We start from the raw sequence: 18,564 nt of genomic DNA, 5'->3' as shown, positions 1-18,564 counted from the left end.
GTCATGTTGAACACAGTATCTGATCTGCAGGCAGGATGCTATAGAGCAGGAGCTGAGCAGATTGATGGTCAGTTTTGTGGAAGAAGTTTCTTCAAAAATTGCAATTTATTCAATGAAATCCCTGCTGTTTGTCTGTATATGAGTCCAATGGGCGGTCCTACTCAGTGATTGACAGTCTTCCCTGTATGTCTGTACATGCAAAGATAGCTGTCAATGACTAGTAGGACCATCCATTCCTTTACATACAAATAATAGGGATTTAATTGAATAAAATGCAAGTTTTACAGATACTCCTGGTACAAAACTGTCCATCAATCTGATCAGCTCCTCCTGCTCTATAACATCCTGTCTGCAGATCAGATGCCATTTTCAACATGACAGGTTCCATTTACTGAATCCTTTCCAACAAACCTGTATATCCTTCTGCTCAGCTTCTCCTCTCCCATAGCCTACTATTCACAGATTGGACTGCAGGTACATGACAGGTTCCCAAAACTGTGTGGAACATTAAGGGGAAATATATTGGACAACATCTGAAACAGCTAGAAGTTCACATCCAGTGTATGCTGGCTAAAAGTGTCCCACATAAACTCCGAGATCTATAGAATACATGTGATTAATATTAGAATGGTCTTGTGCTATTAGATTTAGGGCAGAGAGTTCTAGTAAGTGTATATCTCACCAGTTCCAAGATTCAGAACTGCATTGCTCAAGATTGCTGTATAATTTCATCCATGCTGCTGATGCTTCTAAACATTTAGTACAAGGAGACAGGAGAACAGGGATCTCTGGGTGCTGTGCTGGTGAGACATCATTGCAGCTAGTAACCACCCACTAGCTCAGAGTTATAAACTAGACATCAAGCCTGCAAAGGGGAAAACTGCTAAATTGCTAATTAACTTTCAGTATATCAGAGTCCATCCCAATCTCCATTACCTGCCATCACAGAGAGAATACCTGGGCTGCCCGGCAATCTACAGCACTCTGCACATAATTGCATTGTGAGATCTGGACGGCCTGGTGGAGTTCTCCTATCCCAGTGACTTGATGAAACGTCACATCTATACTAGCATTTACCTTAATTTCCTGTTTGTAAAATATACTTGTAATGTTTTTATTGTATGAATTGCCAACTTTCTGTATTTATACAGTACCCAAATTCCAACATGTGTGCAGATGAGGACCAGTAGGCTAAATCAGACCAGATAAATATCACAAATACCTGAACTATGTTCTAATCCTCCCTTTGGGGAGAGATGTTGACCTATGCAGAAGCCATATACTGTAAAAAGCACGTATATGTTTTGAAGACCAGTTTTTAGTAACATCGATGATGACTCTATGGATGGAAGCTTCATGAAGAATTCTGTTACAATGGACGGCTAGAGCAGGGCAGCATGCAGCTATCCATCTACTGCCAAAATGTCAGAAACATTGCTTACCCCTAACACCTTTAGGGCTACAGAAACATCCGTGATCACAATATGAGGTCTAGTGAAGGCATTATTCACCCAGGGACACAACAGTCTAGGTATAGTGGGGTCTATGGAGATAGGTGATCCCAGAAGCCCTACTCTGGACAATTGAGTCCAACCATGGATAACATCTGTTGTCAACTGCCCCCGTTATGCCTCATCTATTACTGCAGAAAATGATCTGCAGGTGGAAGTGAGAGCAGTCATTTCTAGCTGGTTAATGGGGGTCCAGCATTCAGGCCACAGATGGTCGGCTCACCCATCGTAAGCCTGCAGGTAAGATGCTTTTCAGGCTGCTGTATGCTTTTCTGTAGTTCAGATCACTCATCTCATCACAGATAGTGAAGTGACTACTCTGTATCCTGCACTGTTTTACCACCTTGGTACTATTGCTATGTCATTATTTTGTTACTGATTCTTTGCCTTTTAGCTTTGCAGTGGCTGATGATGCCTATCAGTCTTTGCGGGATCGTGACAGGGACCAATGTATCCTAATAACCGGAGAGAGCGGCGCTGGAAAAACTGGTACATTGACCTAAATGGTAGCCATTGTTTATTAAATTGGTTGTCCCCTACTGGATAACCCAAGTTTAACCAATTCAGGACCCAACTTAAAATAAAACCAGTGGATACCCCCCTCCTGCAGTACTGCCTTTCCAGCAATGTCGGTGTTGCTGTTCCCAGAAAATGACTTGTCTTGTCATGTCACATGCCAGCTGCAGCCAATCACTGACCCTTCATTGGCTGCAGATCATTAATATGATTTCAGGGAGGACATCAGCTTCGATAAAATAGTGAAGGCTGCAGCTGACGAGGGGCTGCTCACGGGTTACAGCCAGCACATGACACAAGAAATCATGTATCTTTATCAGAGAAATATTCTTCTTTCTCCATTTATAAGCCACTTCTTATCCTCCTCCCCTCCCCCCCTAAAGTCATCATTCACTCTAAAAACCAGTTAAAATCGTTATGGCTTATGACTTGCGATACCGTCAGCTCACTATGGTATAAGATTACACCTGCCTATTAAAGGGATCTGTCAGGACAGGATGACTGTGCAAACCAAGCACAGGCGTTCAGTGCACCCTTGACATGACCAAACATTTAAGTGCACCTTCCCACCTACTTATTTCGCTCTTCAGCCCCCTCTTCTTTCATTGACAGCTCAGACTTTATAGAGCCAGAAAAGGGGGGAGATAGATGGAAAATATATAGGTGGGAAGGTGCACTGAAATGTTTCACTTCGCCAAGGATTCGCAGAGCGCCTGTACTTGGTTTGAACAGTCATTCAGTGCTGACTAATTCCTTTTAAGATAGAGAAAGAGAAACAAAGGAACACACAAAGTACTTCTGTTGCTTTCTAGTAGGCGTTTATCTCACCAGTTCCAGGATTCATAACCGGATTGCTCAAGATTGCTGTATAATGTCATCCATGCTACTGCTGCTTCTGAACATGTAGTACAAGGAGACAGGAGAGCAGGAATCTGGTGAGACATCTTTGCAGCTAGTAACCACCCACTAGCTCAGAGATATAAAGCAGACATCAAGCCTGCAAAGGCGGAAAACTGCTAGAAATGCAAGATACTAGTCATATAATAGCCAGCTATAGTGTTATTCCTCATACACACGCATATGACAACTTGTTCTGGAAAGTCACCAGAAATGACAGGCAAGTTTTAAGAAATAAGTGTAAGCAGCACTGTGCAAGCAGTCTTCAGTAAGGAGGAAAACTCTTACACTGCTTATGTGGTGGAAAATGACTACATTTGCTAAATAATCTGCTTATCTCATCTTATTGATCGCCAATTACGGTACATCAGACAATTATATGTATCTAAGTCCTCAAGAGATGAATTTCTGATTTGTGATTGCGCCGTTAAAACTATTTTTTGCAGTCTTCTGTAAGTTTCCATTGTCACTTAATATTACCTTATGTCAGGTCTTCCGCCTCTGTAAGCTCGGCCCTGCTACATCTGCACAGATCTGTCCCTCTGTAAGCTCAGCTCTGCTACATCTGCACAGATCTGTCCTTCTGTAAGCTCGGCCCTGCTACATCTGCACAGATCTGTCCCTCTGTAAGCTCGGCCCTGCAACATCTGCACAGATCTGTCCCTCTGTAAGCTCAGCTCGGCTACATCTGCATAGAACTGTCCCTCTGTAAGCTCGGCTCTGCTACATCTGCACAGATCTGTCCCTCTGTAAGCTCGGCTCTGCTACATCTGCACAGATCTGTCCCTCTGTAAGCTCGGCTCTGCTACATCTGCACAGATCTGTCCCTCTGTAGCTCAGCTCTGCTACATCTGCACAGATCTGTCCCTCTGTAGCTCAGCTCTGCTACATCTGCACAGATCTGTCCCTCTGTAAGCTCGGCTCTGCTACATCTGCACAGATCTGTCCCTCTGTAAGCTCGGTTCTGCTACATCTGCACAGATCTGTCCCTCTGTAAGCTCGGCTCTGCTACATCTGCACAGATCTGTCCCTCTGTAAGCTCGGCTCTGCTACATCTGCACAGATCTGTCCCTCTGTAAGCTCGGCTTTGCTACATCTGCACAGATCTGTCCCTCTGTAAGCTCGGCTCTGCTACATCTGCACAGATCTGTCCCTCTGTAAGCTCGGCTCTGCCACATCTGCACAGATCTGTCCCTCTGTAGCTCAGCTCTGCTACATCTGCACCGATCTGTCCCTCTGTAGCTCAGCTCTGCTACATCTGCACAGATCTGTCCCGCTGTAAGCTCAGCTCTGCTATATCTGCACAGATCTGTCCCTCTGTAGCTCAGCTCTGCTACATCTGCACATTTCTGTCCCTCTGTAAGCTCAGCTCTGCTACATCTGCACAGATCTGTCCCTCTGTAAGCTCGGCTCTGCTACATCTGCACAGATCTGTCCCTCTGTAAGCTCGGTTCTGCTACATCTGCACAGATCTGTCCCTCTGTAAGCTCGGCTCTGCTACATCTGCACAGATCTGTCCCTCTGTAAGCTCGGCTCTGCTACATCTGCACAGATCTGTCCCTCTGTAGCTCAGCTCTGCTACATCTGCACAGATCTGTCCCTCTGTAGCTCAGCTCTGCTACATCTGCACACATCTGTCCCGCTGTAAGCTCATCTCTGCTATATCTGCACAGATCTGTCCCTCTGTAGCTCAGCCCTGCTACATCTGCACACATCTGTCCCGCTGTAAGCTCAGCTCTGCTATATCTGCACAGATCTGTCCCTCTGTAGCTCAGCTCTGCTACATCTGCACAGATCTGTCCCTCTGTAAGCTCGGCTCTGCTACATCTGCACAGATCTGTCCCTCTGTAAGCTCGGCTCTGCTACATCTGCACAGATCTGTCCCTCTGTAGCTCAGCTCTGCTACATCTGCACAGATCTGTCCCACTGTAGCTCAGCTCTGCTACATCTGCACACATCTGTCCCGCTGTAAGCTCAGCTCTGCTATATCTGCACAGATCTGTCCCTCTGTAGCTCAGCTCTGCTACATCTGCACACATCTGTCCCGCTGTAAGCTCAGCTCTGCTATATCTGCACAGATCTGTCCCTCTGTAGCTCAGCTCTGCTACATCTGCACAGATCTGTCCCTCTGTAAGCTCGGCTCTGCTACATCTGCACAGATCTGTCCCTCTGTAAGCTCGGCTCTGCTACATCTGCACAGATCTGTCCCTCTGTAAGCTCGGCTCTGCTACATCTGCACAGATCTGTCCCTCTGTAAGCTCGGCTCTGCTACATCTGCACAGATCTGTCCCTCTGTAAGCTCGGCTCTGCTACATCTGCACAGATCTGTCCCTCTGTAAGCTCGGCTCTGCTACATCTGCACAGATCTGTCCCTCTGTAAGCTCGGCTTTGCTACATCTGCACAGATCTGTCCCTCTGTAAGCTCGGCTCTGCTACATCTGCACAGATCTGTCCCTCTGTAAGCTCGGCTCTGCTACATCTGCACAGATCTGTCCCTCTGTAGCTCAGCTCTGCTACATCTGCATCGATCTGTCCCTCTGTAGCTCAGCTCTGCTACATCTGCACAGATCTGTCCCGCTGTAAGCTCAGCTCTGCTATATCTGCACAGATCTGTCCCTCTGTAGCTCAGCTCTGCTACATCTGCACAGATCTGTCCCTCTGTAAGCTCAGCTCTGCTACATCTGCACAGATCTGTCCCTCTGTAAGCTCGGCTCTGCTACATCTGCACAGATCTGTCCCTCTGTAAGCTCGGCTCTGCTACATCTGCACAGATCTGTCCCTCTAAGCTCGGCTCTGCTACATCTGCACAGATCTGTCCCTCTGTAAGCTTGGCTCTGCTACATCTGCACAGATCTGTCCCTCTGTAAGCTCGGCTCTGCTACATCTGCACAGATCTGTCGCTCTGTAAGCTGAGCTCTGCTACATCTGCACAGATCTGTACCTCTGTAAGCTCAGCTCTGCTACATCTGCACAGATCTGTCCCTCTGTAAGCTCAGCTCTGCTACATCTGCACAGATCTGTCCCTCTGTAAGCTCGGCTCTGCTACATCTGCACAGATCTGTCCCTCTGTAAGCTCGGCTCTGCTACATCTGCACAGATCTGTCCCTCTGTAAGCTCGGCTCTGCTACATCTGCACAGATCTGTCCCTCTGTAGCTCAGCTCTGCTACATCTGCACAGATCTGTCCCTCTGTAGCTCAGCTCTGCTACATCTGCACAGATCTGTCCCTCTGTAAGCTCGGCTCTGCTACATCTGCACAGATCTGTCCCTCTGTAAGCTCGGCTCTGCTACATCTGCACAGATCTGTCCCTCTGTAAGCTCGGTTCTGCTACATCTGCACAGATCTGTCCCTCTGTAAGCTCGGCTCTGCTACATCTGCACAGATCTGTCCCTCTATAAGCTCGGCTCTGCTACATCTGCACAGATCTGTCCCTCTGTAAGCTCGGCTCTGCTACATCTGCACAGATCTGTCCCTCTGTAAGCTCGGCCCTGCAACATCTGCACAGATCTGTCCCTCTGTAAGCTCGGCTCTGCTACATCTGCACAGATCTGTCCCTCTGTAAGCTCGGCTCTGCTACATCTGCACAGATCTGTCCCTCTGTAAGCTCGGCTCTGCTACATCTGCACAGATCTGTCCCTCTGTAAGCTCGGCTCTGCTACATCTGCACAGATCTGTCCCTCTGTAAGCTCGGCTCTGCTACATCTGCACAGATCTGTCCCTCTGTAAGCTCGGCCCTGCAACATCTGCACAGATCTGTCCCTCTGTAAGCTCGGCTCTGCTACATCTGCACAGATCTGTCCCTCTGTAAGCTCGGCTCTGCTACATCTGCACAGATCTGTCCCTCTGTAAGCTCGGCTCTGCTACATCTGCACAGATCTGTCCCTCTGTAAGCTCGGCTCTGCTACATCTGCACAGATCTGTCCCTCTGTAAGCTCGGCCCTGCAACATCTGCACAGATCTGTCCCTCTGTAAGCTCGGCTCTGCTACATCTGCACAGATCTGTCCCTCTGTAAGCTCGGCTCTGCTACATCTGCACAGATCTGTCCCTCTGTAAGCTCGGCTCTGCTACATCTGCACAGATCTGTCCCTCTGTAAGCTCTGCTCTGCTACATCTGCACAGATCTGTCCCTCTGTAAGCTCGGCTTTGCTACATCTGCACAGATCTGTCCCTCTGTAAGCTCGGCTCTGCTACATCTGCACAGATCTGTCCCTCTGTAAGCTCGGCTCTGCTACATCTGCACAGATCTGTCCCTCTGTAGCTCAGCTCTGCTACATCTGCACCGATCTGTCCCTCTGTAGCTCAGCTCTGCTACATCTGCACAGATCTGTCCCGCTGTAAGCTCAGCTCTGCTATATCTGCACAGATCTGTCCCTCTGTAGCTCAGCTCTGCTACATCTGCACAGATCTGTCCCTCTGTAAGCTCAGCTCTGCTACATCTGCACAGATCTGTCCCTCTGTAAGCTCGGCTCTGCTACATCTGCACAGATCTGTCCCTCTGTAAGCTCGGCTCTGCTACATCTGCACAGATCTGTCCCTCTAAGCTCGGCTCTGCTACATCTGCACAGATCTGTCCCTCTGTAAACTTGGCTCTGCTACATCTGCACAGATCTGTCCCTCTGTAAGCTCGGCTCTGCTACATCTGCACAGATCTGTCCCTCTGTAAGCTGAGCTCTGCTACATCTGCACAGATCTGTACCTCTGTAAGCTCGGCTCTGCTACATCTGCACAGATCTGTCCCTCTGTAAGCTCAGCTCTGCTACATCTGCACAGATCTGTCCTTCTGTAAACTCGGCTCTGCTACATCTGCACAGATCTGTCCCTCTGTAGCTCGGCTCTGCTACATCTGCACAGATCTGTCCCTCTGTAGCTCGGCTCTGCTACATCTGCACAGATCTGTCCCTCTGTAGCTCAGCTCTGCTACATCTGCACACATCTGTCCCGCTGTAAGCTCAGCTCTGCTATATCTGCACAGATCTGTCCCTCTGTAGCTCAGCTCTGCTACATCTGCACACATCTGTCCCGCTGTAAGCTCAGCTCTGCTATATCTGCACAGATCTGTCCCTCTGTAGCTCAGCTCTGCTACATCTGCACAGATCTGTCCCTCTGTAAGCTCGGCTCTGCTACATCTGCACAGATCTGTCCCTCTGTAAGCTCGGCTCTGCTACATCTGCACACATCTGTCCCGCTGTAAGCTCAGCTCTGCTATATCTGCACAGATCTGTCCCTCTGTAGCTCAGCTCTGCTACATCTGCACACATCTGTCCCGCTGTAAGCTCAGCTCTGCTACATCTGCACAGATCTGTCCCTCTGTAGCTCAGCTCTGCTACATCTGCACAGATCTGTCCCTCTGTAAGCTCGGCTCTGCTACATCTGCACAGATCTGTCCCTCTGTAAGCTCGGCTCTGCTACATCTGCACAGATCTGTCCCTCTGTAAGCTCGGCTCTGCTACATCTGCACAGATCTGTCCCTCTGTAAGCTCGGCTCTGCTACATCTGCACAGATCTGTCCCTCTGTAAGCTCGGCTCTGCTACATCTGCACAGATCTGTCCCTCTGTAAGCTCGGCTCTGCTACATCTGCACAGATCTGTCCCTCTGTAAGCTCGGCTTTGCTACATCTGCACAGATCTGTCCCTCTGTAAGCTCGGCTCTGCTACATCTGCACAGATCTGTCCCTCTGTAAGCTCGGCTCTGCTACATCTGCACAGATCTGTCCCTCTGTAGCTCAGCTCTGCTACATCTGCACCGATCTGTCCCTCTGTAGCTCAGCTCTGCTACATCTGCACAGATCTGTCCTGCTGTAAGCTCAGCTCTGCTATATCTGCACAGATCTGTCCCTCTGTGGCTCAGCTCTGCTACATCTGCACAGATCTGTCCCTCTGTAAGCTCAGCTCTGCTACATCTGCACAGATCTGTCCCTCTGTAAGCTCGGCTCTGCTACATCTGCACAGATCTGTCCCTCTGTAAGCTCGGCTCTGCTACATCTGCACAGATCTGTCCCTCTAAGCTCGGCTCTGCTACATCTGCACAGATCTGTCCCTCTGTAAGCTTGGCTCTGCTACATCTGCACAGATCTGTCCCTCTGTAAGCTCGGCTCTGCTACATCTGCACAGATCTGTCCCTCTGTAAGCTGAGCTCTGCTACATCTGCACAGATCTGTACCTCTTTAAGCTCGGCTCTGCTACATCTGCACAGATCTGTCCCTCTGTAAGCTCGGCTCTGCTACATCTGCACAGATCTGTCCCTCTGTAAGCTCGGCTCTGCTACATCTGCACAGATCTGTCCCTCTGTAAGCTCGGCTCTGCTACATCTGCACAGATCTGTCCCTCTGTAAGCTGAGCTCTGCTACATCTGCACAGATCTGTCCCTCTGTAAGCTCAGCTCTGCTACATCTGCACAGATCTGTCCCTCTGTAAGCTCGGCTCGGCTACATCTGCACAGATCTGTCCCTCTGTAAGCTCGGTTCTGCTACATCTGCACAGATCTGTCCCTCTGTAAGCTCGGCTCTGCTACATCTGCACAGATCTGTCCCTCTATAAGCTCGGCTCTGCTACATCTGCACAGATCTGTCCCTCTGTAAGCTCGGCTCTGCTACATCTGCACAGATCTGTCCCTCTGTAAGCTCGGCCCTGCAACATCTGCACAGATCTGTCCCTCTATTAGCTCAGCTCGGCTACATCTGCACAGATCTGTCCCTCTGTAAGCTCGGCTCTGCTACATCTGCACAGATCTGTCCCTCTGTAAGCTCGGCTCTGCTACATCTGCACAGATCTGTCCCTCTGTAAGCTCGGCTCTGCTACATCTGCACAGATCTGTCCCTCTGTAAGCTCGGCTCTGCTACATCTGCACAGATCTGTCCCTCTGTAAGCTCGGCTTTGCTACATCTGCACAGATCTGTCCCTCTGTAAGCTCGGCTCTGCTACATCTGCACAGATCTGTCCCTCTGTAAGCTCGGCTCTGCTACATCTGCACAGATCTGTCCCTCTGTAAGCTTGGCTCTGCTACATCTGCACAGATCTGTCCCTCTGTAAGCTCGGCTCTGCTACATCTGCACAGATCTGTCCCTCTGTAAGCTCGGCTTTGCTACATCTGCACAGATCTGTCCCTCTGTAAGCTCGGCTCTGCTACATCTGCACAGATCTGTCCCTCTGTAAGCTCGGCTCTGCTACATCTGCACAGATCTGTCCCTCTGTAGCTCAGCTCTGCTACATCTGCACCGATCTGTCCCGCTGTAAGCTCAGCTCTGCTACATCTGCACAGATCTGTCCCGCTGTAAGCTCAGCTCTGCTATATTTGCACAGATCTGTCCCTCTGTAGCTCAGCTCTGCTACATCTGCACAGATCTGTCCCTCTGTAAGCTCAGCTCTGCTACATCTGCACAGATCTGTCCCTCTGTAAGCTCGGCTCTGCTACATCTGCACAGATCTGTCCCTCTGTAAGCTCGGCTCTGCTACATCTGCACAGATCTGTCCCTCTAAGCTCGGCTCTGCTACATCTGCACAGATCTGTCCCTCTGTAAGCTTGGCTCTGCTACATCTGCACAGATCTGTCCCTCTGTAAGCTCGGCTCTGCTACATCTGCACAGATCTGTCCCTCTGTAAGCTGAGCTCTGCTACATCTGCACAGATCTGTACCTCTGTAAGCTCGGCTCTGCTACATCTGCACAGATCTGTCCCTCTGTAAGCTCAGCTCTGCTACATCTGCACAGATCTGTCCTTCTGTAAACTCGGCTCTGCTACATCTGCACAGATCTGTCCCTCTGTAGCTCGGCTCTGCTACATCTGCACAGATCTGTCCCTCTGTTACACCTGCCGTCTAATAAGTGCCTGTGCTTTCTCGCTGATCTCAGAGGCCAGTAAGTTTGTGATGTCGTATGTGGCTGCCGTGTGCGGGAAGGGAGCAGAAGTCAATCAAGTCAAGGAGCAGCTCTTACAATCCAATCCTGTCCTGGAGGGTGAGTGAAGTAATGCTGAGCCCGGCCTGTGATCTCTGTCAGTCACAGGGGTGCGATATATTTAGTGTTGGGGCTGTTATGGATCACTAATGATGGGATGAAGTAACAAATGGATGGACATTTATGATGAAGAGGAAAATATCATTATATCAAGTCTTCCGATTAAATCTTCCCGCTGCAGACTATATATATCGGTATTTGGACCAGCAGAAGCGTACAGATTATTGTCTTTATTAGATACCACGCACAATGTTTCCATTCAGCTAATTCGGAAATTCAGCACTCAGTGCCTCTCGGGGCCTCCGCACACTGGATGATCAGAGCTTTGTAGACACTTTCATTGGGGTCATTTATTTGTGTAGGAACATTAAGAAACGTTGGCTGATATTACACCAAAGTTACACAAATGAGGTTCGTTTTTTATCTTCTGCCTTTTTTTCATCTCTCCAGCTTTTGGAAATGCCAAAACCATTCGAAATGATAATTCCTCCAGATTTGTAAGTTCTTCTGATGATACCTGTCTATCGACTTAGCACACCCATATACAGAGATGTCCACATTATGTATTCATACCATATTAATATTTACAAATAGAGATATTTAGTTATAACGCAAATTAGTGATCAATTATATCATTTTTATAGTTGACCTACATTATTGGACTATTCTATCATAAAAAAAACTATGCAATTGGCACAACGTGACTTAGTTTCTTCTTTACAGGGGAAATACATGGATATTGAATTTGACTTTAAAGGTGATCCAGTGGGAGGTGTGATTAGCAATTGTAAGTACCTACTATGCTCACTTACATAGCGCCATCATAGTCCACAGCACGTTACTGTACATTATCATTGCTGTCCCCATATCATTATGTCTTTGGAGAGTGGGAGGAAACACGGGGGGAACAAACTCCTTGAAGATGTTGTTCTTGGTGGGATTTGAACCCAAGACTGCAGCGCTGCAAGGCTGCAGTGCTAACCACTGAGCCACCGTGTCAGTCGGTCAGTCTCTCCGTCCATCCATCCGTCCATGTCTTTAAAGCAGTTAAAGGGTTGTTTCCATCTAATAAACTGTATCATGGCGCTAGGTTATGCTATCACTTTATCATTGGTGGGGTGAGATCTCTGGGATCATGAATCGGATTTACAGAGGTCAGACACTAAACGATAGAGTTTTCGGCTTATAACCTTTTTTTTAATTATTTCATGGACCTGCACTGGGTTAAAAAAATGAAAAGAGCTATTTTCATCCTCTCCTTTGTTGCTCCGGTCTTTGTTTACTGGCTGCAGCGGTGACATCACCGCTGCAGCCAGTCACTGAGCTCATCGGTTCCTGCTGTCTACATCGGCACTGCCCTTCCTCTCAGCGACTGGCATCAGCGGTGATGGGCATTGAAGTCATGACGTCACCACTGCAGTCAGCTAACAAAGACCAAAGCAGTGACCCAAGGTGGTGGATCTCTTTTTATTATTTTAACCCAGGGTGGGCTCATAAATGAAAAAAAAATGACTGGAAAACCCCTTTACTCTTTATTCTGGAACATAAAATAAAGCCAATGTGAAATATAGAAACCGTGAAGTGTGCGCTTGAGCCTGGCGGTAGCATCTTAGGTGTAGTTGTAGTCTGCCCGGCTGTGGCTGCACGTGTACAAGTGCCGCTTTCCTGGTCTCATCTCCGATAGTTTTCTCAGACGGTGTACAGGAGGAAATCTCAGACTTCCTGCTCAGTGGGACGAGGTATTTTTCTTACATATATGTAATTCATCACTGTTAAGGCAACGGATGAGACAGGGAGAGAGGAAGGTTCCCTAAGAGGATGGTTACAATCCTATCCTATTTTAAACCAGTACTTGAATTTTTCTACTGAAACATCAATTAAGGGATTTTCCACCTCTGATTTTTCGCTTAAAAAACTCTGCCGCAGACTGTAAAGCATTAAAAAAATAGTAAACAAAAAAAGAAAAAATTGAGTCCACACCAACAGCACGCTATATCATCAGCACATACTGGTCACAGCTGACTTTGCGTTATATTGCCAATAGCGGAATTCGGGTGCTCATTTAAGTGAAGAGTGAGTCCAAACAAATATATATAAGATGGCCGTTTCGCGCCGTAGAAGCGCGGCAGCGCGAAAGGGCCATTGTCATTTGGATCCACTGTTCTCCCTATATGTTCCTGCTATTTATATGATGCCAGAATAAAGGCTGAAAAAGTTTGCGGCGGGTGACTGCTCTTCTTCTTCTATACATATATATTAAAAAAATAGTATCCAGTTGACTGACCCTCACTGCTCCTTTTATAATGCTGCTTGGGTCCCCCGCCGGTCTCTGCGGTTCCTCTTCCCACCTGGACAGTCAAGTGATCGAAGCAGTAAATCACTGGCCACAAGGCGACCAACTCATCAGAACCGGGAGACTATTTTCTGCTCATCCTGTTTCTGTTATGCAGGCATGTGACTGCTGCAGCCAATCGCTGGCCAAAGTGGTGGAAAGAAACAAAAAATTGATTATCTCCTCCGAACACAATGAGGCAAGTGTGAACAAGTGCAAGCTGCTTGAGCACATTATGTGCAAACCAAAGAATACAACCGGAGACTGTATGCACTAACATGTATACAAACCATGAATATTTAACATTTAAAGGAAACCTGGTCAGTCACATCATGCTGCCCAAATCACAGGCAACATGAATCAGTGCTCCATTGTTTCAGATAAATTATAGTATGAAGAGCCAGGTGGTGGGGCCTATAGGGAGAGATGAGACTAGTCCGCCGCCACATCTGGTTGGTTTCTCCACGCACCACTTAAGTTGATTCACAGGTCTCTCCTTAAGTAGACATATGGTCTTCAAATTACCTTTTCTCTAAAACACTGGTTCCCTTTAAACTGCATAACCACCATACAGAAAATACTTATAAAATTAAAGTAATTAGTGCACATACTGGCCAATTCACGTGCGCTCACCAGCAACGACAAGGTGACCTTTCTCTGATGGAAACCTAATTATTTCTATTAGACATGCTTCTCATAGGACAAAAGTGAACTAATTTAAAGATAGATTAGGATCCCATGCTAATTAAAAAGAGTTTTAGAGCTTGTTCACACAACCGTATTTTCGGTCCGAGTACTGTCTGTAGCAAAACAGACATCAATCGGAGCAATGTGAATCTACATGTGAAAAAAATCACAGCATGGACTAGTTTCTTCCATGCATCAGATGAGACTCGGCCATTCAAGCCTATGGGATCGGATGGCGTATGGAGCCGCAGTACAGCATGCGATTTTCCCAGATACATTGCAATTCTGTAACATAGGGAACTGTAAATGGTCCTGTAAATGAGAAATAGCTGCTGCTGTAAAAAGATGGATTGTATATGAACAGCACAAGGATAGCAAGTGAGAAACAAAATTCTGAGTTTTCTGGATGATACTCTGAATGATTTTTTATACGCTTGTGTGAACCTGCCCTTAGACTGATAGGGACTAACTAAGGAGGCCATAGTGGTGAGGCTGCATCCAATGAGGTCAGTTGTCCATTCATGTCACAAGAGGAACCACAGAGACCGGCTGGGGGACCCAGGTAGCATTTGTGTTTGAGCCTTGGGGTTTATTACAGTGTGAATGCTTTATTTTTTTATGGCCTGCTGCATTTTTTTTTATCATGGATGTAAAACCGTGTTAAGTATTTTTTTGCCGAGTTATAGGTAAGATTAATCAAACTGATAAAATAAAATCCTCTACAATAAATTTAAAATCTATATAATCAAAGCAGCGTACAGAACATACCAAGGATATGATTGAAAGCCATGGCTTTTATGTAGCTTGGACTGATTGTCAGATCATTGTACACATTTCTCTTCTGCATTGTGTAGATCTCCTGGAGAAGTCACGAGTGGTGAAACATGTCAAGGCAGAACGCAATTTCCATATATTCTACCAATTGCTGTCTGGGGGAGGCGCTGACTTACTAGGTGAGGATGCGATCCCTTCAATAGATAGATTTTTTTTTTTTAGCCTTAATTTGGACAAATATATCATACTAGATGGTGGCCCAATTCTAACGCATCGGGTATTCTAGAATATGTATGTAGTTTATGTTATGAAGATTTAAGAATAATGCAATGAACTTGTTCAGTAAACGTGAGTGAACTACATCGAGCTGTGAGTGGGGGTTAAATTCCACGCCAATATCGCTGATTGGTAGCGGCCGGCCGGGTGCGACCAATCCGCGAAGCGCGGTTCAAATCCCGTGCCAATTCGCGGCCGGACTGCGCCTGTCGGCTGGTGCGACCAATCAGTGACGCGGGATTTCCATTACAGACAAACAGACAGAATTAGACGATCATATGGTAGATATATATATACATATTGTATTTTCTAATTTTCTTTGAACAGGACAACTCAAGTTGGCTCCAGACTGTGCCAAGTATGTCTACCTGAACAAGAACGCAAGTAGCTTGACTGGCATGAATGATGCTGAGAACTTCAGGACTGTTAAGGTACTTGTGTTACAACTTCTTAGTTTGTCAGAGTCATCTAACGCTTGTCAACCATGCCTCCACAGAATTAAAAAAAAAATAAAACTCATGAAATAGGCCTGGACAGAAATGCTGGTACCCCTGAAAATAATGTGACAAAAGTTACATGTTAAATCAAGGTGTGTCCACTAGCTAGCATCACAGGTGTCTACAATCTTGGAATCAGTGAGTGGGCCTGTATATAGGGCTACAGATACTCACTTTGCTGTTTGGTGACATGGTGTGTATCACACTCAACATGGACCAAAGGAAACTAAGTTATTTTTGTGACCATGGTGGGTTTTTCTGTCATTAAACGAGGGGTACCAACATTTTTTACCACGTGTTTAAAAAATGCAGGACCTTTTGCGGAATTTAACAGACAGGCATAGCCACACACCATCCCACCCAGCTAAACCTCAGCTCTGTCTATTTTGGCGAAGATGCTTCAAACTTAAGTGAAATACCTAAAGTAACAACAAAATTATAGCAACTCTGTGTTGTGCAATTTTTTTTTTTAACCTTTTTTAAGTGTTTTACACCAAGGGAAAATGAGCAGAACCTTTAAGTTCTGCGTTTTTTAGGAGGATTTGGGGAGTTTCTACTCAATTTCTGCTCCAACAACTCCTAAAAATCTGAGTTTGTTTTTAGAGTGGGTTCACTTCAATAACTGCCTGAAATTTTTTTGCTTCAATAACACTTAAAAAGCAGTCCTGTTCACTTCTATTGTAAAACCAATTGCTATTCATGTGTTAATTCTTTTGAATGTTTTTTTTCTGCTTCCTCCACCTGGATGGAAAATTGAAAGTGCATATCACTCTTAAGGCCCCGTCACACATAGCGACGCTGCAGCGATACCGACAACGATCCGGATCGCTGCAGCGTCGCTGTTTGGTCGCTGGAGAGCTGTCACACAGACGGCTCTCCAGCGACCAACGATCCCGAGGTCCCCGGTAACCAGGGTAAACATCGGGTAACTAAGCGCAGGGCCGCGCTTAGTAACCCGATGTTTACCCTGGTTACCATCGTTAAAGTAAAAAAAAAACAAACGCTACATACTTACCTATCGCTGTCTGTCCTCGGTGCTCTGCTTCTCTGGTCTGGCTGTGAGCACAGCGGCCGGAAAGCAGAGCGGTGACGTCACCGCTCTGCTTTCCGGCTGACCGGCGCTCACAGCCAGACCAGAGAAGCAGAGCACCGAGGACAGACAGCGATAGGTAAGTATGTAGCGTTTGTTTTTTTACTTTTAGGATGGTAACCAGGGTAAACATCGGGTTACTAAGCGCGGCCCTGCGCTTAGTTACCCGATGTTTACCCTGGTTACCAGCGAAGACATCGCTGAATCGGCGTCACACACGCCGATTCAGCGATGTCAGCGGGACCTCAACGATCAAAAAATGGCCCAGGCCATTCCGACACGACCAGCGATCTCACAGCAGGGGCCTGATCGCTGGTACGTGTCACACATAGCGAGATCGCTACTGAGATCGCTGTTGCGTCACAAAACTTGTGACTCAGCAGCGATCTCGCTATGTGTGACGGGGCCTTAAAGGCCACAATGACTTGTTAAGTATTTGGTCAGTATTTTATCTCAGTGTTTCTCCATGTGGAGAGTGAAATGCCAAGCCTGGCATGCCAGTGTGAAGAGTGGAACAATTAGAGGAAAAGTATAATAGAAACACGTCACCACTTCTGGATTTATCACCCACTCCTGGTTTTGGCTTACAGATACTGAGGTAAAATGCTGACCAAATACTGACCGTGTGAATGTGGCCTTATAGCACAGGTGTTCATATGTCAGTACTGCAAAGCCTAACATGTGATGATGAAAAACATCCATTTCATATCTTGAATATACATGACACAACTTTTTTGTTTAAAGGCCAGTCCACCATTTTATATTGTGTGAGAAAGATTAGAATCAGATCATCATCATGAAATTCTGAGACTAATCACCTTTGTGTTCTTTACAGGATGCCATGAAAATTATTGGATTTTCGGATTCTGAGGTGATTTCAATTCTGCAAATTGTTGCCGTTGTTCTGAAACTGGGAAATATTGAGATAAAGGGACAGTTTCAGGCCAATGGAATGGCCTCATGCTACATCCCAGATGCAAGGGGTAAGATCAATTAAGAATGTAAAAAGGAAAAAAAAAAGAGCATGAACCGCACATCCCAAAATCATACGTTGATCTAAAGCCACTAGGCAAAAATGTATATACTGAACATGAGGTTTTCAGTTTAACATTCTGATCAGACTGTATGAAGCCCACTGCCACTTCACGGCAAACCTCGTAGTGGGTCCTATCGCCCTAACGGATGTGCGGTTCATGCTCTTTTTTTTTTTTCTTTTTGCAAAGCATGTTCAATTAAGAATGTTCCCTATAGAATATATAGTAGAATATATTAAGTGTAGCCATACGGTATAAATATTGTTACGCAGGACCTATCACTTACCATAAAATTGTCATTTTTTTAACCTGGTGTAAATGTTGCTGTTCTGAATTTGGCAATGTTTTTTCATTTTTTCATGTATTTTTTCATCATATGAAAATCTAGAATTTTATCCAGGGTGGTGTGGTCCCCAACTTTGCTCTGTAGGGGTCTTGCAGAACACACCCAGTTGGCCAAAATGACTAGATTCATAATACGGAAAAAGAGGTCGATGTGTCAGGAATAGAGAGGTGCAGGAAAATAAAATAACAATGTTATTTTCAGTATAACAGTGGCATTAACATCAGGAAAAATAAACTTCTATGTTTATGGCAAGTGACAGGTCCTCTTTAACCGATTGCTGTTAAAAGTGTAATCAGTTTTCCTTCACTGACAGCGGTATTACCAGTGTGAGATATAGATCAGGACAGACTGTCAGCCATTACATGTCTCCCACTGGTATCTCTCCCTTTTATTTAAAATACAGTAAATAGTAATAACGGTCCTAGGAGCGCTGGAAATGAGACCAAAACAAGGATTTTAGTGTTGAACCACAACGCGTTTCAACGGTTAAACCGTCTTCATCAGGTGGAAGTTTATTAAAGGAGAACAGGAAGGGGTATTTAAACAAATAGCAACCAATAAAATTTGCAGTCAGCAGGTCACATGATAAGTTCTTATCATGTGACCTGCTGACTGCAAATTTTATTGGTTGCTATTTGTTTAAATACCCCT

General features: G+C 46.2%; 1 protein-coding gene across 2 annotated transcripts in view; it reads left to right on the top strand.

Moving 5' to 3' along the window:
- MYO1A (myosin IA) overlaps positions 1 to 18,564 on the top strand; it is a 109,168-nt gene that overhangs the window by 44,824 nt on the left and 45,780 nt on the right. For both annotated transcript variants that reach the window (XM_069758531.1, XM_069758532.1), the window contains exons 4-10: positions 1,906 to 2,000; positions 10,773 to 10,877; positions 11,328 to 11,374; positions 11,601 to 11,664; positions 14,751 to 14,849; positions 15,274 to 15,377; positions 17,369 to 17,516. In XM_069758531.1, coding sequence (XP_069614632.1) covers positions 1,906 to 2,000; positions 10,773 to 10,877; positions 11,328 to 11,374; positions 11,601 to 11,664; positions 14,751 to 14,849; positions 15,274 to 15,377; positions 17,369 to 17,516 — 662 coding nt within the window. The remainder of the gene's footprint in view (positions 1 to 1,905; positions 2,001 to 10,772; positions 10,878 to 11,327; positions 11,375 to 11,600; positions 11,665 to 14,750; positions 14,850 to 15,273; positions 15,378 to 17,368; positions 17,517 to 18,564) is intronic.

The sequence above is a fragment of the Ranitomeya imitator genome, chromosome 3 (assembly GCF_032444005.1).
Source record: "Ranitomeya imitator isolate aRanImi1 chromosome 3, aRanImi1.pri, whole genome shotgun sequence".
Lineage (NCBI taxonomy): Eukaryota > Metazoa > Chordata > Amphibia > Anura > Dendrobatidae > Ranitomeya > Ranitomeya imitator.
Note: the sequence above shows the minus strand (reverse complement) of the source record. Positions and strands in the feature narration are given on the sequence as shown.